General features: G+C 39.4%; 1 protein-coding gene across 4 annotated transcripts in view; it reads left to right on the top strand.

The window, feature by feature from the left end:
- Positions 1 to 14,652, top strand: part of PPP2R3A (protein phosphatase 2 regulatory subunit B''alpha) — a 38,259-nt gene extending 23,607 nt beyond the window's left edge. For all 4 annotated transcript variants that reach the window (XM_063132348.1, XM_063132349.1, XM_063132350.1 and 1 more), the window contains 8 exons: positions 301 to 387; positions 1,254 to 1,410; positions 2,237 to 2,285; positions 3,298 to 3,387; positions 6,010 to 6,185; positions 9,179 to 9,297; positions 10,525 to 10,631; positions 13,801 to 14,652. In XM_063132348.1, coding sequence (XP_062988418.1) covers positions 301 to 387; positions 1,254 to 1,410; positions 2,237 to 2,285; positions 3,298 to 3,387; positions 6,010 to 6,185; positions 9,179 to 9,297; positions 10,525 to 10,631; positions 13,801 to 13,897 — 882 coding nt within the window. In that variant the 3' untranslated portion in view covers positions 13,898 to 14,652. The remainder of the gene's footprint in view (positions 1 to 300; positions 388 to 1,253; positions 1,411 to 2,236; positions 2,286 to 3,297; positions 3,388 to 6,009; positions 6,186 to 9,178; positions 9,298 to 10,524; positions 10,632 to 13,800) is intronic.
- The last annotated feature ends 10,002 nt before the right edge of the window (positions 14,653 to 24,654 follow it).

Here is a 24,654-nt window from a genome sequence, read left to right as displayed (position 1 = left end):
GGGACCTGAGTAGTTGAAGGAATGAACCAGTTTGCACATCACATGAGCAAGCCAGTGTGCTCATGGATGCAGCTTGATTGCTTCTGCTTGGCTCCTCCTGCTACCAGGAGTGGATAAAAAACCCCAGGGATTGTCAGGTTTGTGCAAAAGTGTGACCCGTGGGCTACAGGCAGAAACAGGATGCAAGATTTGTATGCCGTTGTTGTTGTTGTTGTGTGTGTCTATATATTATCCACACTAGGAATAAGTCCAGTTCTGATTTTCAAATGATTTTGAGACTTGTATTTCATCTCTTTCAAGGTTATTCAAAGAATATTTTACACAGTCAATAGATCCTGGAATGGGAAAATATCTCTGACAGAGTTGAGGAAAAGTAATTTTCTACAAGTAAGTTAATTTTTCGGATTCATTTAGAGAACAAGTATTACTAAAACACTTTTTGTCCCCAAGGCCTATACAGAAATTTCAGTTTTGTTATGGGATTTTGTAGTAAAAGTATGATACTGTGGCAGATTTCTAGAGTTGAAGGATGCTAGATAGGCCTCACTAAGGATTGCAGTGACCATATAAGTACTGGTGGTGACGAAGACAAATCAAATATCCAAAAGTTTGCTTTGTCTCCCCTCCCCCCACCCCCTAAGCCTCAATATCCAGTGTTAGTTGCTAGAGCACAAGCCCTGCTGAAAGAGCCCTGGTCTGGTGGGTCAGGAGTCCCAAGCTTGAATCCAGCATACAACCTCATACTTGGAAGGGCGGAGAGGTCTCCCCACTCCCAGGCACACCTGAGCCAATCAGGAGGAGGACTGTATGGGCCACTAGCCTGGCTCCTGCATGGGTCAACCAAACCTTTAGCTCTCCCCACTTCCCACAACATCTTTGACTAATCCACGTACCTGTTATTTTGCCTGATAGGCTAACTCTACTGGGCAGCATCCCATTCCCTGCCCATCATCCCTCCCCCATTCCTTTCTCTTCCCTTCCCTTCCCTTCCCACCTCCCACTGACTGCCTCATACACCCTGGCAGCAGCCCATCCCGTTCCAAGTTGAGATGATAATAATGCTTGTTCGTGGGTTGTTGTTTTTTTTAAATCTCATTGTAAACTTTTAAGGCTTTATACGGCCTTTTTGCAGCTTAGAGTGGGTAGTGAATGAATAATAACAAAGATTGGCACATAAGACATCATCCTAGTCAGAGTATCTGGTACTTGTTCAGCTCCTTCTGTGTAGAATGAATCCATTCTCATCTTTTCAGACCTTAGCCCTTTTGGAAGAAGAGGAAGACATAAATCAAATCACTGATTATTTTTCCTATGAGCACTTCTATGTCATTTACTGTAAATTCTGGGAATTGGACACTGACCATGATCTCTACATCAACCAGAAAGATCTAGCTAGATACAATGATCAAGGTAAGCAGATTTAAGAACAAGAGAAGCAGTGTTTGTTTTTACGAATATAAAATTAAATATTGTCTCAATTGTGCCTTAAGGGCATCCCTGATTACTACATTTGATATATCTTCCTCCGCATTCTTACTGAAGCACTCTAGCTTATCTCTTGCTGCTGCTTCAGTCACTTCATCATTATGCAAAATAGGCATACATACTCTAGCGATAAGTTGGAATTGAGATAGCTTTTTCCCCTATTTAGACCACAAATGCTGAAGAAGCTAAAGGCTAGTTAATACCTTAAAAAACTACTTGTTATGCCATAACCTTGCATAGGAAGATGTGTGAAAACAATAAAACCATAACCAGGAATCTAATCTGAACATCTTCTTCACCATTCCCAAACCCTGCTATAATGCTAACCTCAATAGCTAATTTCCCCCTAATTCTCCAGTTGATTAAAGCATACAGGTTTTCATGCTTTTAATATTTAACGAAAGACCTCAAATTCCTGCTATTTTTATATACTAAAAATAGTACATCCTACAGACTGTTCCACATAATCAGGATAATTCTTACAGATTTTAAACTAAGGAACAGAATGACTAGATGGAAGGCATTCAGCAATCAAATTAATGAATGACAACAATTTGATATGTAGTAAAAACATGTCCAGTGAGGAAAATCATTTTCATGTTGGGTTTCACACAAAATTAGAAGCCATTTCACCTATGATGATTTTTCTACACATACTTAATTTCTGTAGGATAAAGCAGCAGTTGTTAAAATGATAGCAACCATACTCAAGAATCGAAACTATTCCTAAAAACTGTTTCTTCATCTACAGCTCTGTCAAGCAGGATTATAGAGAGAATATTCACTGGAGCTGTGCTTAGGTAAGAAAGTGGGGAACAATGAAGCAAACAGACAATAAGATATGGAGGAGAAGGCTATCATTGGCTACTAGTCCTGATAGCTATATGCTACCTCCAGTAGCAGAGGCAGTAAGCCTATGTACACCAGTTGCTGGGGAACATGGGTGGGGAGGGTGCTGTTGCACAAGCAGGTTTCTCGTCAACAGGTGTTTGCTTCCTTGTCGAAGGGTGTTTCGATACATGCAGCCTATATTACCTTTGTCTATAATCATTTCCTAATGCAAATGTTAATGCTCATATTGGCTGCATTCAGTTTCCTTTCTGAATTTTATCTTCTCTCTCGTGAACAATGCTCAAAAACAGAGCAAAAAGCTCAAATGCACTTTTGAGTGTCATGTGAAATTGCCTTGACTCCTGCACAAAGCACATCCTGTGTCAGAAAATCTCAGGCAGTTATCATGAGTTGAACCTTGGATTTGTGTGTGCAAGGCAATGCTCTACCACTGAGCAATAATTGCATCCCTGTCTGTATATTGGGGTATATTTGCAAGAAAGTTTAATCAATGGAGATTGTCAGAGAAGAGTTGCTACATGGAGACATTAGATCAGTATAAATCATTATATTAAAAACTCACTCAAAGATCCTGATGCTAAGAGAAGTTATCATTAGTATAAAACTCCTGACGTGCTCTCTGGAGTACTAGTTCAGGTTAAAACAACATTAATCACCAGCAGTAACGCATTCCCAAGAATTGGCATTTAGGGTGCAGTCCTATACATGTTTAGACAGAAAAAGGTCCTACAATTCCCAGCATTCCCCAGCCAGCATGCTTGGCTGAAGGGATGCTGGGAGTTGTAGGACTTTTTTTCTGTCTAATCATGCATAGCATTGTGCTCTTAATCGCTGAGGTATATTCAAACGCCTAAAAAATTCTCCTCACATGATCTTTGGTGAATTTTTGAAATCTGTATTTCATTATATTTATTTGCATAATTATTTAGGGTTTCACTATATAATCTTTATATATTTTAGAGGAATTCAAACACACAAAGAGAACCAGATGAGCTATGCAGACTTTGTATGGCTTCTGATTTCTGAAGAAGATAAAAGAAGCCCCACAAGGTAAGATAAGACATCCAAAATGTTAAAATAGATGGTGTAAAGGAAAGTTTTATTATAAAAATACATCTTACTATCAAAATATGTGTAGTTGCAAGTTGTTAAAATACATCTTCTGTAATTACTGGGGCAAATAGCAGCTTCTGGGGAGGATTTTTGATTTAAAAAGGCATGGCTGAAAGACTAAACTTCTGCAGCGCAGTCCCAAATTAGATGAGGCTCCCTCATGGCTGATTTTGTTGTTACGATTATTATTCATAATGTATAATGTGCCTCAAATTTTCTAAGAATTGTACAAAAATTTTGTTTTTGCAATTATTTTAAACATTGGATGAATTGATGGAAGACCTTAAAGTTCCATTTGGTCCATTATTTCCCCCCCCCTCCACCAATCACTGCCATCTCCTTTCCCCCACCTCTTTGTTCCACCTAGCCTTCCCTTTCCTTTGTACGTTCCCTTTGTATGTCCAGCGTTGTTGTTTTCTGTTTCCCCTTTTCACTGCACTCACAAGCTGCCTTCATCTGATTTCCCCCGATTCTCACTCTCAGTGCAACCTCCTGCGCCACATACCAGACCTTTCCTTAGGGTCCCCAACATCTAGGATAGTTTTTGGGGGGACACGGGTCTGCATGGGGAAGAAAGACAAGGGGGCTGTCTACACATGGGGAAAGCACCACAGTGGCTGTGGATCTGCGCCCCATCGCTTAGACAACGCAGGCTCAGGTTTGCAGCCACTGCAGGGCTTCCCCGCAATGCTGCATTTTGAAAAAGTCAAGGATTTACTTCAACACCACGTTACGTCGCTCCACAGCCAATCCAGGGCCAACCTGGGGTGGAGCCTGGTGGAAGGCAACTGGCGATCTGTCGCCTTCCACCAGGAAGAGAGCGCAGCCAGCTCCAGGACCCGGATGGCAACCCTGAAACCCTGTGTTCCCTCCTCGGGGTTGGGATTATGCGGTGGCGCCCCAAGACATGAAAGCTCAAGGCTGAGGAGGGAGGCAGTGTCAACCTGGCACCATGAAGACATTCACAAGGAATTCCCCCTGCACAAGTGCAGCTTTAGATACCACCCTATGTTGAAAATGCTAAACTGTCAGAAATATACTTTAGTACAGCCTTCCCCAACCTGGTTCTCTTCAGATGTGTTGGACTACAATTCCCAGCATCACTACACGGTTTTGGGGTAGGGTAGGGTACCCTAAGGTTCTGTGAAAGAATTAAAACCTGTGGTAGGGGGAACCCCTGGACCCACAGGCTGTATTGAATTTCATTTAGCTCATGGCATTGAACCAATGAAGAACTCAAGTGGTTGTGACTGTTCATTCCAGGATTTCAAACTAAACTATTAATTAGAAAGTAGGGGAAATATTCAAGATAGTAGTCTCAGGTGGTAACAATTCTTGCTTCTCTTCTTTCCGCAGTGCCTCTTTATTTTTCATGACCATCAGAACCCCCTCCACCCTTTTTTACACAGTGGTCCCCCCCCTCTATCTAATCTTTTTATTATGCTCTCTTTTTTCTGTATTGTCCAGGACATCTTACTGTGTAGTATTTTTTTCCACATAAATTGTAAATGTGAGGAGCGCAATCTAGATTGGGACTGAAAAGCATTGAAACCCCATTGTCTTCCATGTGTATGTGAACCTTGTGCCTGCAATTTGTAGGCACATGTATTGCACTGATTCTTAAACCCATGAAGACTCCAAAAGTCAAAGCCCCAGTAAGGCTGCAGGTCTTTTGCTACAAGTGGAGAAGCCCTGTAATAAACAAGGTAGTGCTTAGATGGGAAGAGAGGTCAAGTGAATTGGAGGGGGGAGCCCAAGATCCAGTGTGGATAGCCAGGACACCACCCTAATTAGCCAGGGTTGAAGTACCAGTGGTCCTGAGCTCTCCCCTCCTCTCAGAAATTTGGTTATATTCTGTGCATCCAAATAAAATTGTGTCGAAGCTTTAACCCAATACCAGTGTCTGCCACTTCCTCCCAAACATAAAAAGAGAAAGAAATGGGATGGCCTTGCCTGCCACCAGCATGCAGCCCCCAATAAATTACCCCAAGGAACAGAATAAAGGTTCAGGAGGGGGAAAAAGGTCCCCCATCCCTGATTTCATAGAACCATAGAATAGGAGAGTTGGAAGGGGCCTATAGGCCATTGAGTCCAACCCCCTGCAAATGAATAATAACATGGGAGTTGTAGACTAAAACATCTGTGGGGTCACAATTTGCCTACCCCTGCAATACATTGTCTCCAGTTCTATCAATCATATTCACATAATTTCTGTATCTTAACTACATACTTTATGGCTAAGTTATGGGCACATTGATGTTTGAGGACCTTGATAGCTTGCACAGAATTATTTGTTGTTACTTAATCAATTTATATCCTGCTCATATACAGAATGTCACTTTTGGGATGGGGAGAGGATGCAGTTTGAGCTACTGAACAACGGAGGGTATTTTCTGCCTTAGCTCATGCTCTGAATTTCTAGATAGCACTTTCCATTATATGGGAAGAAGCCAGACAAAGCTTCATTGTGCACATGAAAGCCATCCTAATAAGGGTTCTTTGTGAGAAAACATTGCTTGCCCCAACAAACAAAACTGATTCATTTCTCTCTTTTCCTAGTATTGAATACTGGTTCCGATGCATGGATTTGGATGGCGATGGCATGCTCTCCATGTATGAACTGGAGTATTTTTATGAGGAACAATGTGAGAGGATGGAATCCATGGGCATTGAGCCGTTGCCATTCCATGACTTACTGTGCCAAATGCTTGATTTAGTAAAGCCAGAAAGTGAGGGTAAGGGCCATTTATATAACACTGCTCCTCTACATTGCTGATCAGTTCTTTGAATGAGATTATGTGAACCTCTATGATGTTTTTAAAGACTTTTCTTTTCTGTCTTCATTATCCTTTGTGTTTGTGGCAGTCACGGGACCATTTCACCATGAGACAAAAATATGTTTTCACCTGTTTATTGGAGATCCAAGGCCAAGCAGTAATCCTTACAAGCCTCCTAGGTTATGCACCCTCAGCTAGTCCCTTCTTTAAATATATCAGAAACAGGAAACCATCTAGGAAAGCAGTTGGACTGCTGTATGACAATGGAGTTAAGGGAGTACTAAAGGAGGACAGGGAAATTGCAGAGATGAATGAATTCTTTGCATTGGTGTTCACTGCAGGAGCCAGTGTGGTGTAGTGTCTAAAGTGTCAGGAGATCTGGGTTTTAATCCCCACTCAGCCATGAAAACCCACTGGGTGACTTTGGGCCAGTCACAGACTCTCAGCCCAACCCACCTCACAGGTTTGTTGTTGTGAGGATAAAATGGAGAGGAGGAGAATTATGTACACTGCTTTGGGTTCCTTGGAGGAAAAAAGATGGGATATAAATGCAAAAATAAATAAATAAATAAATAAATAAATAAATAAATAAATGAGATACAGGACAGATGCCTATGCCTGAACTGATGTTTTCAGGAAGGGAGTCTGAGGAACTGAGGCAAATAGCGGTGAAAAAAAGATGAAATTCTCAATCTTATTGACAAATTGAAAGCAAATAAATCACCAGGCCCAGGTGGTATCCATCCTAGAGTTCTCAAAGAACTCAAATATGAAATTGCGGACCTTCTCACAAAAATATGCAACTTGTCCCTAAGATCAGCCTCTGTACCAGAGGACTGGAAGATGGCCAATGTAACACCAATTTTTAAAAAGGGGCCCAGGGGGGTTCCAAGAAATTACAGGCTGGTTAGCTTGACATCTGTTCCAAGTAAATTGATTGAAAGCATTATTAAAGACAAAATTAGTACGCATATAGAAGGGCAGGTCCTGCTGAAGAAGAATCAACACAGCTTCCACAAAGGCTGTCTCACTAATCTTATAGAATTCTTTGAGAGTGCCAATAAATATGTAGAGAGGGGTGATCTGGTGGACACCATTTACTTGGACTTCCAAAAGACTTTTGATAAAGTCCCTTGCCAAAGACTCTTGAACAAACGTAGCAGTCATGGAATAAGAGGAGAGGTCCTCTTATGGATCAGTAACTGTTTAAAGAACAGAAAACAGAGAGTAGGAATAAATGGTCAATTCTCCTGATGGAGGGAAGTAAATATTGGGGTCCCTCAAGGATCGATATTGGGACCAATTCTTTTCAACTTTTTCATAAATGATCTGGAATTAGGAGTGAGCAGTGAAGTGGCCAAGTTTGCCAATGACACTAAATTATTTAAGGTTGTTAAAACACAAAGGGATTGTGAAGCGCTCCAAAGGGCTCTCTCCAAACTGGGAAAGTGGGCATCCAAATTGCAGATGCGGTTCAATGTAAGCAAGTGTAAGGTGATGCACGTTGGGAAAAAGAAACTAACTTCAAGTATAACCTGATGGGATCTGAGCTGGCAGTGACCGAACAAGAAAGATATCTTGGGGTTGTGGTGGACAGCTCGATGAAAATGTCAATGTAGTGTGCAGCAGCTTTAAAGAAGGGAAACTCCATGTTAGGCATTATAAGAAAAGGAATTCAGAATATTTATTTATTTATTTAGTACATTTATATACCGCCCCACAGCCGAAGCTCTCTGGGCGGTTTACAACAGTTAAAAATGGTAAACATTAAAAAGTATACAAAATTTAAAAAACATAAAAACAGTATAAAAACAACAGTATCCATTTAAAAACAACAATTCTGGGGTCCATTAAAAACAAACTTAACCTCGTTAAATGCTGTTAAATGCCTGGGAGAAGAGAAAAGTTTTGACCTGGTGCCGAAAAGATAACAATGTTAGTGACAGGCGAGCCTCATCAGGAAGATCATTCCACAGTCAGGAGGCCACCACCGAGAAGGCCCTCTCCCTTGTTGCCATCCTCCGAGCTTCCCACGGAGTAGGCACTTGGAGGAGGACCTTAGAGGTTGAGCGCAGTGTACGGGTAGGTTCATGTCAGGAGAGGCGTTCCATCAGGTATTGTGGTCCCAAGCCATGTAGGGCTTTATAGGTTAAAACCAGCACCTTGTAATGGGCTCAGAAACGTATAGGCAGCTAATGCAAGCGGGCCAGAATTGGTGTTATATGCTTAAACCTCCCTGTTCCAGCTATCAATCTGGCCGCTGCAATTTGCACAAGCTGTCAGTATCATACTGCCTTTATACAAATCTATGGTATGACCACACTTAAAATACTGTGTATAGTTCTGGTAACCACACCTAAAAAATGGTATTATAGAGCTGGGAAAAGGGCAACTAAAATGATTAAGGAACTGGAGCATCTCCCCTATGAAGGAAGGTTACAACAGCTGGGATTGTTTAGCTTGGAAAAAAAGGAGGCTAAGGGGAGAAATGATAGAGGTGTACAACATTATGCATGGTGTGAAGAATGTGGATAGGGAGACATTTTTCTCCCTGTCCCATAATACTAGAACCCGGGGTCATCCCATAAAACTGATTGGTAGGAGATTCAGGACAGGTAAAAGGAAGTACACCTTCCCAAATAGGCTTAGGTCCCCAGACAATTGGAGGTGCCTCTGCAAGTAGGTGCAGAGGCTCAAATATGTAGGTACATGTATTAATGCCATAAAATTAAAAAATGGCATAATAGGAGACCTTTCCAAATGTGTAGTGAGCTTTATCCATGGACCTGAAACACAATGCAAATCAAGTCAATGCACATCTCACCGCAGTGAAAGAGGCTCACATGACTTGATTGACAAACTAGGTCAGCCTATTTGGAAAGTAAGGCCCCCTTAAAAGGATTTGTGAAGCTGCCCTGAAAGACACCAATCTTTGTTTGCTGGTTTTGCAGGAAGAGTAACTCTGCGAGAGTTGAAGAGATGCAGAATGGCGCCTGTATTTTATAACACATTCTTTAACTTGGAAAAGTACCTGGACAATGAGCAACGGGATCCCTTTGCTGTGCAAAAGGTACAACGCAGCAGTGTTTTCAAATAGTGATTACTCTGAAGGAAAGTTTTACCGTGAAAAGAGACAACAGGTCAAAGCCTTCATGGAGTTCCCCATAGGATTTCTAGTGAACAAATGTAGTGGTGATGGCCAGTACTACAACTCCTAATAAAGAACAGCTCTTTCCCTAAACATTTGCCTAATAACCTCAGTGTAAATTAGGGCAGCTCCTACTGCTGAATATTTGGTGAAAGAACAAGGGAATGTTGTATTGCCCCTATTATTTTATTTTATGACCCAGCACCTGGGACAGTTTGTAGAGCAATAGCTAGACATTCCTGAACCTCATATGGAGTTTAAATAATTCCATCTTTGTTTGCTTGGAGTTATTAACCTGTTGCACATTCTTCTTCCTTATCCCCTAAAATGGCACTAGCAAATGAACCACACAGAAAAATGGTTGCGGGGGAATCTACATGTAAAAGTTAGTAACAGGTTCTTTAATAGCTATTTCAGAGTAACAGAGACATTGAGACTGTTTTTATTGATCTCACACGTGATCCCAAGATCAAGACTTAACAACTTTAAGAATACATCTATATCATTATTATATTGATATTTTAAAAATTTAGTGATGAAGAATATTTCACTTTATTAAATGTTTTAAGTTAAATAATTTCACAGAACAGGGCTGTTGCTCTTCTATTATACTTCTAATGTAGATGGTCTGAAAACATGTTCCCATGAACCCAGTGATCTCTTCCAATGTAGCAACATCAATGAATGCTTAATTTCAAGGGAGGGCTCCCAGATTGACTTCTTCTATACCTTGGATCTGTCTTTTTAGTGGAAATGAATGGGGATTCCTCTCAAGCAAGAAGTGTCTGGATTTAAATGAATAAGTTAATTCAGTTACACACAAATGTGTCATATGAAAAATGCTTTGTTTGCCTTTCTGTAGTCTTCACTGGTTTTGCCTGCTTGAATGAACCTTGAAGAAGATTCCATATAGAGATAATTAACTGGGACATTTATTATAATTGCCTTGGGGCTGTATTTATACATTTTTATATTAAGGCGCCCTAGCCATTGGAGAGGTGTGTTTGTGAGAGAGACAGCGACAGAGACAGAGAGTGTGTGTGAGAGAGAATTAAATACTTTAAATTACATAAATCACAATTTTGATATAAGCTTTGGTTTGTTTAGTTGTATTTGTTCCTTCTCATTCATTATCACCTACTTATTTAGGATGTTGAGAATGATGGTCCTGAGCCCTCTGACTGGGACAGATATGCTGCCGAGGAGTATGAAATTCTTGTTGCTGAAGAGTCTGGCAATGAACAGTTACAAGAAGGGTGGGTATTGTTAACTGCAAAACTAGATTATAATGGCTACTCCCAGAAGCCTCGAAACTCATATGCTTGAATCTAGAAGATGTTATTTTGAAACAAACTAAGATAATACCTTTTATCATAGGTAGAAGATAAACATTTTATTAACAATAGAACCTGATGAGTTACAAACTAACCAAGCTTGGAATGTCAATGTAAGCATGTCAATACAAAATATAGAAAGAAATGACTAAGACACAGTGTCTGAACCAAATCATTCAGGGAGTCAGTATGTAGTTGATAGCCACTCAATGTCAAAGTAATTATCTGAACAATTCCTAAACTACACAGGCAGAAATGTTCCTGTTGGACCATGGGTTGTTTCAGAATTGTAGGTGGTTTGTTAACCATGCCAACAACTGCCCTCGCCATGGCTCATATTTAAAAATGGCGGCCAGTACGCAGCGATAAGCCCTGTGGGTAGATTAACCCATGGTAGCTTGTCATTACATGTGAACCAGGTCAATTTATATTTCAACCAAAGGATTTGCCTGTGTCTATTTTGGAAGAATTTGTATTGTTAACTCCATGTAGTTGAAGTCTTTTGTGGTGCTAAGAACAATGTGACCAGCATGCCCTGAGGGAACTCATCCTTGACAGAGGGTTGCATCCAATGTTAGGCTAGTGGGAAATGTACAAGAGGTATTGTTGTTCCGCTAGTGGTTGCACAAGCGCTTATGTAATAACTAACATGCAAGCAATACCTAGGTGAATGAAGTAGTAATGAGTTGTGTAGTATCTTGTGGAAGGGTTTGTACAACAGCTTGCACAAGTGGAATCAAAATATTGGATCTGACCCTTGTGCAGGAATTAAAATGGGTTCCCCCAAGTGGTAGAAACTTTGCGCTAGCAGAATGACAGCACTGAATATTACCCAGAGAATAGAGAAGAGCCTTCATTTTTAATGTTTTATTTATTAGTATCCTGCCAATTTTTTATATTGAAAATATTATTGTTTATTTCCAAGTTAGTTTTGTTAAACAAGATAACAATTTTAGAGCAGTATAGCTACTTCAAAAGCATTTTCACTTTACTCCATCCAGATATACATTTCCTCTCTGGGGGGGGGGGGGAGAAACCTTTTCTCTATATCCTGTTTTGTCCTGCTGCATATAAGAAAAAAATGCATTTGGAGGATCTCCACCTGCCCACCCCCAAACCATCCCTAACAAGGGGTGGCACATGCACACTTTCCTATGCCACTAAGGAGTACCCCCAGTAAAAAAGGAAAGCACACAAGCACTACCCTTGAGTAGGGACAGAGTGGAGTCAACCACCACAATTGAGCTCAGAGGCACCACACCCTTTAACATGCAGGCTGGGTTCACACAACACACTAACCCACTATGGGTTAGCATGTTGTCTAAAGGCAGGGATTTTTCTGCAGAGTGGGTTAATGTGTTGTCTGAAAGCAGCATGTTTTTGCAAGGTGGCTTGTTAATCATGCAGTGTTAATCAAGCCACTTTGAGAACCCATGGCTTCTTGTTGGGTTGTTCATGGTGGTTAACAAGCCACACTGCATGGATATTTTTTTTAATTTTACTGCATGTTTAATTCTATTTTAACTTTTGTAAATTTATATTTATATATTTTAATTGTACATGTTTTAATCTTGTAAACTGCCTTGAGTCCCAGTACTGGGAAAAAGGCGGGATATAAATAATAATAATAATAATAATAATAATAATAATAATAATAATAATAATAATAATGTCTGCTTTTCTTGAAACCTATGCATAACTCTCCCCCCCCTTTTTTTTTAATGAATGGTGTATCTGATGGGGGGAATGACGACATTCCTATGTATGTAATGTTTGTTCTTCTTTCCCCCCTTTCTTTTCCGTGATTTATTTTCTATTCTGCTTTGTTAAAATCACAATAAAAGTGGGGAGGGAGAACCAAGCCACACTGCATGGTAAACAAGCAACCCTGTGGAAAATGCATTGTGTTTCTACAACATGATAATCTACCCTGTGGAAAACACACTGCATTCAGACAACATGATAACCCACAGTTCAACAACAACCTACACTGTGTTGGTTAGCATGTTGTGTGAACCCAGCCACAATCTCTTGACATAAAAATACTTGTTCCCATAGTTACCTCAGCAGCAAAGGAAGGCTGGACCTTCCTTTCCACTTTGGAGTAATTGTGGAGGGAGAAATTGATCTCAGAGACAGTATGCCCTCTTATTAGTTCCTCCCCAAAATGACTATTGATCCCTCCCTTTCCCTCTAAAGCAATTGTTGGAGGATGGGTTTTCCCTTATGAATTTTGCAAAATGAACAAACATATTATTAAACTGATAGACAGATAAATGTCCATGCATCTTTTTATGTTTACACACACAATCTATAAATTTTAAATAACATGGTTTTAAATTTGTAATTTTGCATTGCTGCTGTTTTTGTCTGGTTGAGCTTTTATATTGTATTTTATATTATGGTTTTATACTGTTGTTTTATACTTTGAATGGTTTTAATTTTTGTGAACCGTCCAGAGAGCTCCGGCTATTAGAAATGTAATAAATGTAATATTACATTTAGAAATGTAATAAATAAATAAATAAATAAATGTGTATGAAGAGAAAAAATGGTAAACACTTGGCTAAAATGACCATGAAAGCTTTTATATTTTATACATTTAAGCCTTATGTCAAATTATCATGGTCTTTATCTCTTTCATTTCATGTTTATTTAAGACCACTATTTAAAGCGTTTTTTTCCAACTCATGCCACAATAAATAGCTTGTCTTTAGGTGCTACAGGACTTCATTGGTTTTACAGTGGAGGCTGGTGGCTCTGTGTTTTTTTTGGGGGGAGGGGTGTGTGTGAATCCATTCCAGGTTTCAGTCAGAACCAGCTAAAACTCCAAAGGAGCTATCCAAAGTGCTGAACCTATTTTGAGGCTAGGGCTCAGCATCTTGGATAGCTCCTTTGGCGGTCTGGCTGGTTCTGACTGAAATTTGGAATGGATTCACAGCCCCACCAAAATCAGAGCCACCGGTCTCCACTAGTTTTGTATTACATCTCTCCACCCGTTACAAAATGAATCTAATTGAAAAACTTTAAACATTTATAACCATATTTGTATGGCATCTACATTTTTAATATTTTTGTTCTTTCCTTGTAGATCCTTTGATGATGACTATGAAACAGATGAACTCTTATCTCTATCTGAAATTGGAGAAAAATCAGATAAATTAGTTATTTCAGATCTTTCAGCGTAGAAATATTGGAAATCCGTCCCTAAGGTCTGTCAGTATTACATGGAAGAGAATCTTCAATTCTTGCATTTCACAAATTACTTAATTGTTTCCTTGAAGAAACAAACAACCAGTCTTTGAAACTATAACATGGATTTTTTTAAAAAAAAATTAATTGCTTGCTTCTGCAGTATGGCAACTTCCAAAAATATGGTGGTGTGTGCGCAAATGTGCAGAAACAAGAAAAGCTGCACTTCACTGTAAAGCACAAAAAAGGTGAAAAAGTATCTATTTGCAGAAAAACAACGAATTTTAAACAATTTCAATACTTACTTTGTTTCCTGCATTATGGATTCTTTCCCCTTCTTTTATATTTAGAAACTGTACCTTCAGTTCCTTCTTGCCTTGCTACATAACTACAGTAACTCTCATAACATTTTGATGAATTCAAAAACTGCAGTCTTTTTCCCCAGAAATATTTCTAGGTTACTTCTGTACCATGTAAGTTTCACAGAATAAGATTCAACAGGAAAATTAGAAACTAAAATGGAATATCAAGAGATGATTTAAATCCAGTATCAAGTTCTTGGGTTGTACTTGTTTTTTAAGTTTATTCTGGAAAAGACAGCTATCCTATTCATCGCTGCTCTTCACAGGAGGAGCTTTTAGTTAGGGATGTTCTACACAAAGTTTGTGAGCCCCAAATATATGTTTAGCCTTAGCGCGTGCAAATCTCTGTAGTGACACAGTGTCATTATGTCTTATTCCCACATAATTTAAATTTATTATTTAATCAATATTATAGACTGCTTGACTATATCTAAAAGACATATTGAAGTAAAAAATTAAAATGCAAAACATCCACAGTTAAAACATTTAAAAACAGAAAATACAAAACATGTCAGTTAAAAACATTTTTTAAAAAGACAAACCTCAATTAAAACATTTAAAATCTGAGAACTAATAATCAACAAACTGGGCAGCACAATCAAAGAAGGATTGAGTGGAAAGTTAGGTCTTTAGCAGGCTCCTAAAACATGCCACAGTTGGTGCCTCCCACATACAAAGGAGGAGGGCAATTCCACAAAGTGGGTCCCACCATGGAGTAAGCTGGCTCCTGGGTTGGTGCCAGATGGCAACCTGCAGGTACAGTCATTAGGGCCTCCTCTGATATTAGTGATCAGGCGAGTCTGTATTGGAGAAGGCAACCCACCAGGTAACCTGGTCCCAAGTTGGTAACCATTCCAAAGATTAAACAAAAACCTATTTGGCAGCAATGTTTACTAGATAAGCTCAGAGGACTGCAGTGGAATTAACTGAATGGGTAGGGAACCTTTTTCGGCTGTGGGCACATTTGGCAATTTGAGAAATTATTGTGGGCACCACCACAAAATGGCTACCATGGGTGCCCTGCCAAAAGACAAATAACCTGCCCCCAAAAGTAAATACAAGATAGAGGTGGAGTCTGAGCCCCAACACTCTAAAAAGTGCCTTTGAACCCACATTTTTCAGCACTAACAGAAATCTATTTCACAGCAATCCCACTTGTCGGTGGGATATGTTTTTTATTATTATTATTAACAGCAGGGGGGATAGGGCACCTGATGCCCACACGTTACCTACCCCTGAACCAGACTCTCCCCACTCACCAGTTTGTGGTTCTAATTCTTTAACGGGGAAAAAGAAAGAAAGAAAGGCTAAATGAGGCTTCCCATTTGTATAATGGGAAAATGTACCATAAAATATTAAATACATCTTTTCACAAAAAGGCACAGGCATTGGGAGTAAGGTGTCACTCAACATCATTCATATTACAATTGGTACCCAAGAGGTGACACTTGTCCCGTGGCATCCCACATGAAAACACTAAGACCAACGTACTCTGTTTTGGGGATGAATAGATTTACCACTAAACGTTTTTAAGAGTATATCTGCCCCAAAAGTTGTTATCATCTTGCAGTGCCAGCACACAGGTATATTTTGTAGTGTTCCGATATTGTTAGTAGTATACTTCGTTCCATTTCACACTTATATGCTGGCAAATCAGATTTTAGGATAAGGCACTAAATTCCTTTGAAAGCCCCTGAGATATGTACCCTAGCCTTCAAAGCACTGCCTTGTTCAAGCCTCTTTAATATGAACATAGTTTGTGTAGGCTGAACAGCTTTTAAGGCTTGTAGCCTTAAGAATCTAGTTTCCAGTTTGCTATTTAAAATGTCAGTCCCGTATGAATTCCACAATAAATTCTGTTAAAATGTTAATGATCTTGCATTTAATTGTGGGAAATACAGAAATGTACTGTTCCCATTTTTGCTTATATATAAAGTTAAACTTCAGAAATGTACCCAATTTAACTTACCTTGTTAGAACCTATGGTAAGATGCAATTAAAGTGACTGTCAGACAAATTTAACTTATTCCATTGCAGGGCTCTGTTTGTACTAGAACACTGCTCCAGAATCTAATTTCAGTGTCAGGGCTCAGCCCAAGGACACATACTGTAAATACTGTGAATAGTTTATCTGAGTATCTGACTAGCTTGTTGTTCTAGGACAGGGGTGTACAACCTACTGCCTTCCAGATGTTTTGAACAATAACTTCCATAATCCCTAACCATTGGTCATGCCAATGGGGGTTGTAGCCCAAAACAGATGGAGGGCATCAGGTTGTCTGTCTCTAGTCCAGGGTATGATTCTCTTATGGTGTGAGATTCCCAGGTTCAGATCTCTGACAAGCCCTGCCTGATGGTGGAACATTGCCTGTACCATTTTGTATGTTCCTTATCTTCACTTCCCCCACCCCTCCATTTTGTAAAAAGGTCATAGTGCAGTGGTAGAACACACACTTTGCATGCAAAAGGTTCCCTTTTCTAGCATCTCCAGATATCGCTGAGAAAGGCCCCTGTCTGAAACCCTGGAGAACTGCTGCCAGTCAGTGTAGACGATATTGAGCTGGATGGACTTGGCATAAGGCAGGTTCCTATTCAGCACAGGTGGAAACCTCTGGAGGTCCAGGAGCCATTTTGCCCCCCAAAAAGGCCAAAATTGACAGTTTGCCTCTAAAATTTGGTGGCAAATTGCTCCATAGCACTAAGGAACACTACAGTGGTTACATTTAGCTTGTTTCCAAGCTAAATCTAACCCTTTTAGTGCTGAACGAGCTACAAGCTCATTTTTTCCTGAAGAAAAAAGTTTTTTAATGGTGGGCAATGGGGTGGGGACTGCAGTGCCACATGCAGGCCATGAGTTGCCCACCCCAGCTATACAGAGTGTCTTTTCCACACAACTAAGCAATTTCCACAAAATCCTATGTTCTTAGGATTACAGAGAAAAACGTTCTGGTCAGAGGCTATGACATTCAAGGAGGCTTGTTCTACACTACCTCCCATATTTATTTTATTTATTAAATAAATATTATTTAATAAATAAAATAGTAATATTTATTTTAGAAATTAAATACTACCCCAATACAGTGATCTATGTTATAATAATCAATTCACATTTTTAATGCTGGTGAGTGCACTTTATACATTTTTCTCCTTCCAAGTGTTACTAGCACAGGGCAGACTTGAAAGTAGAAACAATGGTAAAATTCCTGTAGTTTTAAAAAATGAATTCAATGGCCTTAATTCCAGACTATGGACGTCATCAGACAAGCATTTTATCACACGCTTGCTATTATGCACTTACAGATGTCCGTGTGTCTTTTAGACAATGATGTCTGCCTCCCATGCATGTCCTGCTCATTTTTCCGTCACAAAATAGACCTCTTTTAACCCGACCTTTTTAAAAAACAACAACCCAGCACTATGTGCAGGAAAAGCGACACGATAAAAATGGCCCCTGAATGGGCCACATGGTCTTTGTTTACTTCCTCTTTTCTATCCCAGAGAAAAAAGGAAGTAATGAAGGACAGGGGGTGGAGAAGCAACAGTAAGGAAATGTGATTTTCCATGTGATGACACTCTAAGTATTATAAATAGAAAAGGTCTAGAATAGAACAGACATGTGTGTTTGAGGCAATGGCAAGCATACTTGGAAAACGCAAACCATTATTATCATCTCCATCTAAAAACTGGCAGATAAAGCTTAAGAATCAGAGGCTAAAAACAAAGAATATCATAAAACTGTATGATACAATTATACTGAATCCATTATATGTAAGTTATCCAGACCAATGAGAAATTCTTCAATCCATAGTCTGATAAATGGTACAAATGATGAACAATAAGAGAGAAATATTCCTTATTTGAAAGGTTGCTTTTGACAAAGAGTACGGACAAATGACTCCACAGAAATAATATTTTTCTTCCCATATTACCTATGCTATTTCACCACCCCAAAATACTTTATTCATATGGATTAACTTCAGTTAAATGGATTTTCCTCAAAGGAATGTGTATGATTTTGTGGTTTTTAGGAACCATCGTTCTCTGTCCATTTCCCCAATATATTGGATTTTAGTTCAGAGCATTTGTGCCAACTTACTAAAAATCTAGTAGATTTTATCAATACCTTTAATTTCACAGATTTTTTTCCACTTGGATTTATATATGATAGAGCAAGGGAGTAGATAAAATGCAGTCTATTTTAGTGGAATTGACATCCATATGCCATAATGATATTTTAACAATTTATTTTGATTTCAACTACCCGATCCATATTAGAGTGGTTACTCCCATGCTCCACCTGGTTCCAGCCTATGTAGTGCTGCTGTGCACAGAACTGGGCTTTGTGCAGTATGTCATGCAAGGCTGTAGCTGGGGTCTACTGCTCCTTGGAAAACTTTGCTGCACTTCTATTACTGTTAATATTCCACTCAGGAATGGTTTGAAGAACTGTGTTCTCCAGAGAATCCAAACATGACAACTTAAAAATCCCCCAAACCACAGGTTTTGCTTTAAGTGTTTTCAAGCCCTTGGATTTTCCAGGGTCTTTTCCATACCATTGCTAAGAAAAAGAGTAGTTCCTACTATGCTGGTGCCCAAGAGGCAACATTCAACATACTCCTTCAGTTCATGTTAACACAAATATTTGTTTAATGTCAGCCTGGGGAGATGTTAACTAAGTTGCCATATCACTTGCCATGAAGTAAATCACAGATGCCATTATTAGCATCACTACACTTGAAGCAATGGTGTAGTTGTGCAGATAACTTTAGTAAATAATTTTGATAATCCATTTGTTACCATTTGTATTAGCACTGCATTTGACTAGGAGTGATGTGTTGATAGGTTTTGTATGACACTTTGTATTCAAAAACAAAAGGGGAAAAAAGTTGAGTTTTCTATATTGTAAGAATGCTCTTCTTGGGTATTTTAGCCTAACTGGAGCACAACTAGGAACTAAACACCCTATTTTATTGTTTTACTCTGTACAGCACCATGTACATTGATGGTGCTATATAAATAAATAATAATAATATTCCCAATTCTGCAATGAACCTGCTATGCATCACTACTATAGCTTGTGGAACTTTTAAGTGTGTGCAAAATACCTTCTTTAGTTTTGAATGATCATCTGTTGAGATGTTTTCTAGCCAAATTTTGAGAGTTTATCTGCTCTTAATGCTGTATATCAGTTTTCTTGTCTGAAGAGTGGAAATAACATCTACCTCATATGAAAGGGGTTAAGACAATTCAGTTTGCTATATTATAGAAATTCCTTTCAGTATATAGAGCTCAAGCAATACTTGATTGGTAATGCCAGTCCTTTTATGCCTATTGGGACAACATCTCCTTAGACTTCCACTGGTTGAAGTCAGATAAGAGAGAGACATGGTTATTTTGTTTTAAAGTATATTGTAACTCAGGATTGGGGAACATGTAGCCCTCTAAATGTTATTGTACTGCAACTGCCATCAGCCCTGGCCAACATAGCCAATGGTGAGGGAGTTGCAGTCCAAAATCTCAAGGGACACACATTCCCAAGCCCTGCCATAGCATCAAGTTTTTACCCAGTGGTCACTTTTGGACGGTGTAATCAGCCACTTTGTAATAGATTTTTCTACTTGATTTGGACTGCCACTAAGAGGCAGTATTGTGCAAAATACACAGCTGAGCTGAATTCCAAGTAGTATCAGGTTTGTTGATAAGTGATTGTTTTTCTAGAATTTGACATAACGTAACTGTCTGGATTTAACATAAAAGCTATTCCAAGACAGCTCCAAGAGCATCTTGTGTTTAGCTTAAAATATATAGCCTTAAAAGACCAAAAAAAAGACCATCCACAATGCCAAAATAAGTGGGTCTAAGAGTATCTTCAAAACTCAGTATGTTAAGTCTATGCAAAAAAATTAATGAAGAGCACAGAGTATAAAAAACGAAGCAATTTGGAGTAAGCCTTGTAATTAATGTTTATTCATGTATTTTAATGTGCTTTGTTATGGTGGTTTGCAGGAATTCTAAGATGTACAAAAAAGTTGTGAAACTTGATTGAAGCAGTTGTTCAGAGATTACTTGTGCTGGGCATGGCTTTGCCTTAACTATTTTACTTTGTATTTTCCTTTTTGCAATTAAAATATTTTTAAAGGTAGTGGATCTCATTAATTTAAAGTTAATGTGTTGTATATCAGGAATAGAAATGATTAGAAAGAACGGCTTTTAAATCGAATAAAAAGAAATTAACTGTGTGTTACAGAACTTACTGCCACTTGGGGAATCTGGATTAAAATCCAATGTTAGGAAAGTGGATTTATGGCCATGCATGGGGGTTTTATCTCCTCTTTCTCTCACCACCACCCAGCTCTGGCCTGTGTGGGTAGGGCTGCAGGAAAGGGGACAGGAAAGTCAACCTGCTAGCTGTATTGGTTCTGGTGGCACCACTGAATACAATCCTCACTTAAAAATTAATATGCAGAATTTGATAGCAAATAAGAACATCTGGAATGATGTCTAGTTCTGGTTCTAGAATTTTCTGTGCTAAATCCAATATATTTCATCTTGGGTATATATGAAAATTTCAGTGGCACTATTATCAGTTATTTTTCAGATAAAAAAGCTCTACGTTGCAATTATTAAAGAATAATAAATAATGCCACACACACCCGTTATTTTGCAATGCTAAACATTCTTATTCGAAACTAAGGCCTATTATCCTAATTAGGATGGAGTGAACCCACAGATATACATTAGTCATGACTAACGTCCCATTCATTTCAATGAGTCTAAATTTGCCTAAGTTTGCCAATTCGATGGGATTTATTTTCAAGTAAACATGAATAGGATTACACTGAACAAGTCTAATATGAAAGCCACTTAAACTGTTGCCTGCCCTGTAAAATAATTACATTTTAAAATGGGGGAGGGGCAGTTACAGGAATCACCATGTAGTACATTTCAGTTTTTTCATTCTATAACATTATCCACAAATCCCAGCTATGCTTAGTTCACATTTATTTGCATGAATTTATGCATTTGTAATTGCATTTTTTTGCATGAGTTTAAATATAGAAAAAGTGTATATAGAAACATTACCTTTAATAAAGCAAAAATAACTGCAATCAAAAGCACCTCTCTGTTAAGAAATATGCATTGACTTAGGTTGGATAAGTAATGCTTTTTTTAAAAAAATAGTCTCATGTTCTGCTCTCCCATTAGTACCCTACAACCGGTGAGATACAGGCATCCACAACATTTTCTTTATTTTTTCTTAAGAAGGCTGTAGAAAGAAGAGGGGGCAAAGACATGTACGGTCAAAAGTTCAGTTGGTCCCATGCTGCAGTTTGAAGAGGTACACAGCTCTGAAGTTCAGTTTGTCAGACCTCCAGTACACTTTTCTGAAACACAGATATAAATAACATCCATGGAAGAACATAAGGATTTGTTGGTAGTAGAGCTCACCTGTTTCTGCAATTCTGCTGGATTAAGATGGCTTCTGGACCACTCTAGTGGGAGCTTCCTACTAACATTCCAGGCACCTGCCCAGTTGATCTATGGCACATGCGGGCAATACATGTGGCACATGCGGCTGCTGGCTGCTCTCTGTGTGGCATGTGGAACCCTACCTACTTTTCTATCTGACCTAGCTGAGATCACTATTAAAGCCTCTTCCCCACCCCCAGCAATCCAGATCCAAGATTGTTAACAGCAGGGATCCTGCCTACATAGGGATCACTCTGTGGATGTGTCTGATTAAAGCCACTCTCCCTACAACAGTCCTGATTAGGTTTCATTGCAGGTGGGAGGCTTTAACCTAGAATGTGTGTGTGCGTGTGTGTGTGAGAATGACTGTCGGTGTGTGTCCTGCCCCACTCAACACTAGTCCTGCCCACTCACATGTCCTGGTCCCTGAAGGGTTCCATGGGGGGCAATGCAGCCCCCCACCACAAAACATTTGCATGCCACCTAACAAAATATTTATCCCAGGGAACCGGCATTACTGCTCCTGTACGCCCCTTGCTGCTCTTCCTTAGTGCAGCCATGATTACTCTTTGCAATTGCGGCAAAGCCTCTTCAAGCACCCCTTGCCAGCGACAGCCCCTCCAACTGTGGCCAAACAGCACTTGGAAGAGGCTGTCACAGGCTCCTCAGCATATTTTTTTTAAAAAATTGTGACATTTGCACATATGGGCCATATATTTATATATATTAAAATGGTCCCAGGAACGTGTGCAAATGTCCCAACTTCTTTCTTTGTTAAAAAAAAAATTGTCAGGTTTTCGGAGTCAAAAATATATAGGCTTGCCCTATCTGCAGCCTTGTATGTTTTGGCTGTCAAACGAACAACAGACAAGACTAGACTGTATATAGGCTTCGACGCTAACAGGTGAGGAAAATGGACATAGATCATATGCTAAGCAAAGTTACCCCTATTGCTCTAGCCCTTGTGGTGCCATGCTTTGAATCCCCAACTTCGTGGGAAGCTATTCACACTACCCTCTTTTCCTTTCCCAATTGCAGCAACCATGGCTAATTTTACAGCTGTCAAAGTAGACGTAGTTACTGTGATTGGGTCAGAAAAGGGGGTGGCATGTATCTTCATGAAAAAGAGTTGCTGTTGCCTTGGGGAAGGGGTGAACTGGAAGGAGGGCACCCTCAAGGGTCAGGGCAACACTTTATACCATGGGGATCCCCTTGCTAAGTGTGTGACCGTGAGTCCTTTTCTGCCTTGACTGAAAGAGTGCAACTTTATAGTCCAAAAATCGAAACCAACCAAAGAATCACAGGGACACTTGTAAAGATTACTGGGGCCGCATTAAAAAAATCTCCAGTTCTGTTTTGTGCAAGTGTCAGGACAATTAAGCTCCAAACACAACTGAGGACTTGATAGCAGGGAAGATGAGTTCTTCCCTCAAGTCCCCTGGGATATTGAGCAGAGCTGGCTGGAGGACCATGGGGAAAGGAGCTATTGTGCTAAAACTCATTGGTCCAAGCTTTTCATTTTAGTTTCCTGAGCTATAAACACTTAATTTTACCATATGTATTTGCTGTTCTGATCCTGTATACACATTTACAATTGGACTTACAGTATACATGCAATAACCTGAACAAAGAAAAAGCATGTTTGAGCTGTGTGCTCAAATTGACACTTGCTACATAATGCACCCTGATGGATCATTAGAGAACACAATTTCAGGAAGATTGGAACACACAAAATTATTGTACAAACCAAACCGTGTGTTACTGTCTTGAGGCAAGTCAAGTATGTTAGGGAGGGGGATCTGGCCTATAGCACAGCTTAAAATGGCTGTGACTTGCCTCAGGCAAGGTTATTCAGCAACATTATTCAGCATTACACCATTCAAATTTTGTAAGAAAGAAGCACATATAAGAAATAATGCATTTAAGGTCTCCATCTGCAGTTTTTTACAGAAAGACTCAAAACTGTCTCAGTGTTGCTTCCTCTAACATATCCCCAGCAATCTGTAAGAGAAAGCTGGATGATCCCAGGGTATGTAAAAGAGCTGCCGTGCAGTAGAGCTGCTTTACACCAGAACCTAAGGCTGAGTTTCCTCCCCAACATCATGACTTTTGGAACGTGTAGAACTACAGAACAAAAAACAATGAGCAGATAATCATGTGCTAGACACTTGGAAGTATCAATATGACAGTAAACATTGGCCCTTGAGAAACCAATTATTAAACTGCCTGTTTAATAGGCAAGAGGCCTCTGCACATTACTCCCTCCAGTTTCAATTCTGCAATCAGAAATTCTAGATTTTAGTTGAAGGAGACTAGTGTAAATGTTATCTACCTTGGATACTGACGCCAAAAATCATTTTTTAAATTATTACAGATATACTCTAAATAACATGGGCTGGATGTAGACATTGGGCCTCTTCAGACAACACACTAAGCCATGGTTAGGCCACTAACTCTTTTGCGGTAAGTGGTTAGTGAGCGTGTTTAAACCGTGGTTATGTAGCCACCATGGTTATGAATGTCTCAGATGACACATTAAGCCATCATACTTAGCTCAAAACACGTAACCATCAGTAGCACTTTAGTCATGAATAACTTGTCCCATAGATTTCAATGGGTGTACTCTAAAATAGTGGTCAAGAACTAGGGAAGAGACACTCCATGAAGGGGATGAGTTTTCAGGTCAGAGAACAAACTGAATGTGATGTTGCTTCGAATTTTGGAAGGTGGGAACATGATCATTAAGAAGGTTGCACAGGGAAATTGCAGAGGCTGTACATGCAGTAGAATTTGCACTATTTTCCTATGAAGCCTCCCTTTTGGACGTTACAAAACTGTATTGACACCTGAATACAGAATTAACCATGCATTAAACATGTGGAATCAATGTTCACAGCTGCTCCAAAATGCCTCTCTCTTCA

The sequence above is a fragment of the Elgaria multicarinata genome, chromosome 8 (assembly GCF_023053635.1).
Source record: "Elgaria multicarinata webbii isolate HBS135686 ecotype San Diego chromosome 8, rElgMul1.1.pri, whole genome shotgun sequence".
In the NCBI taxonomy this organism is placed as follows: Eukaryota; Metazoa; Chordata; class Lepidosauria; order Squamata; family Anguidae; genus Elgaria; species Elgaria multicarinata.
The sequence above is the reverse complement of the archived record's forward strand: the minus strand, read 5'-3'. Positions and strand labels throughout refer to the sequence as shown.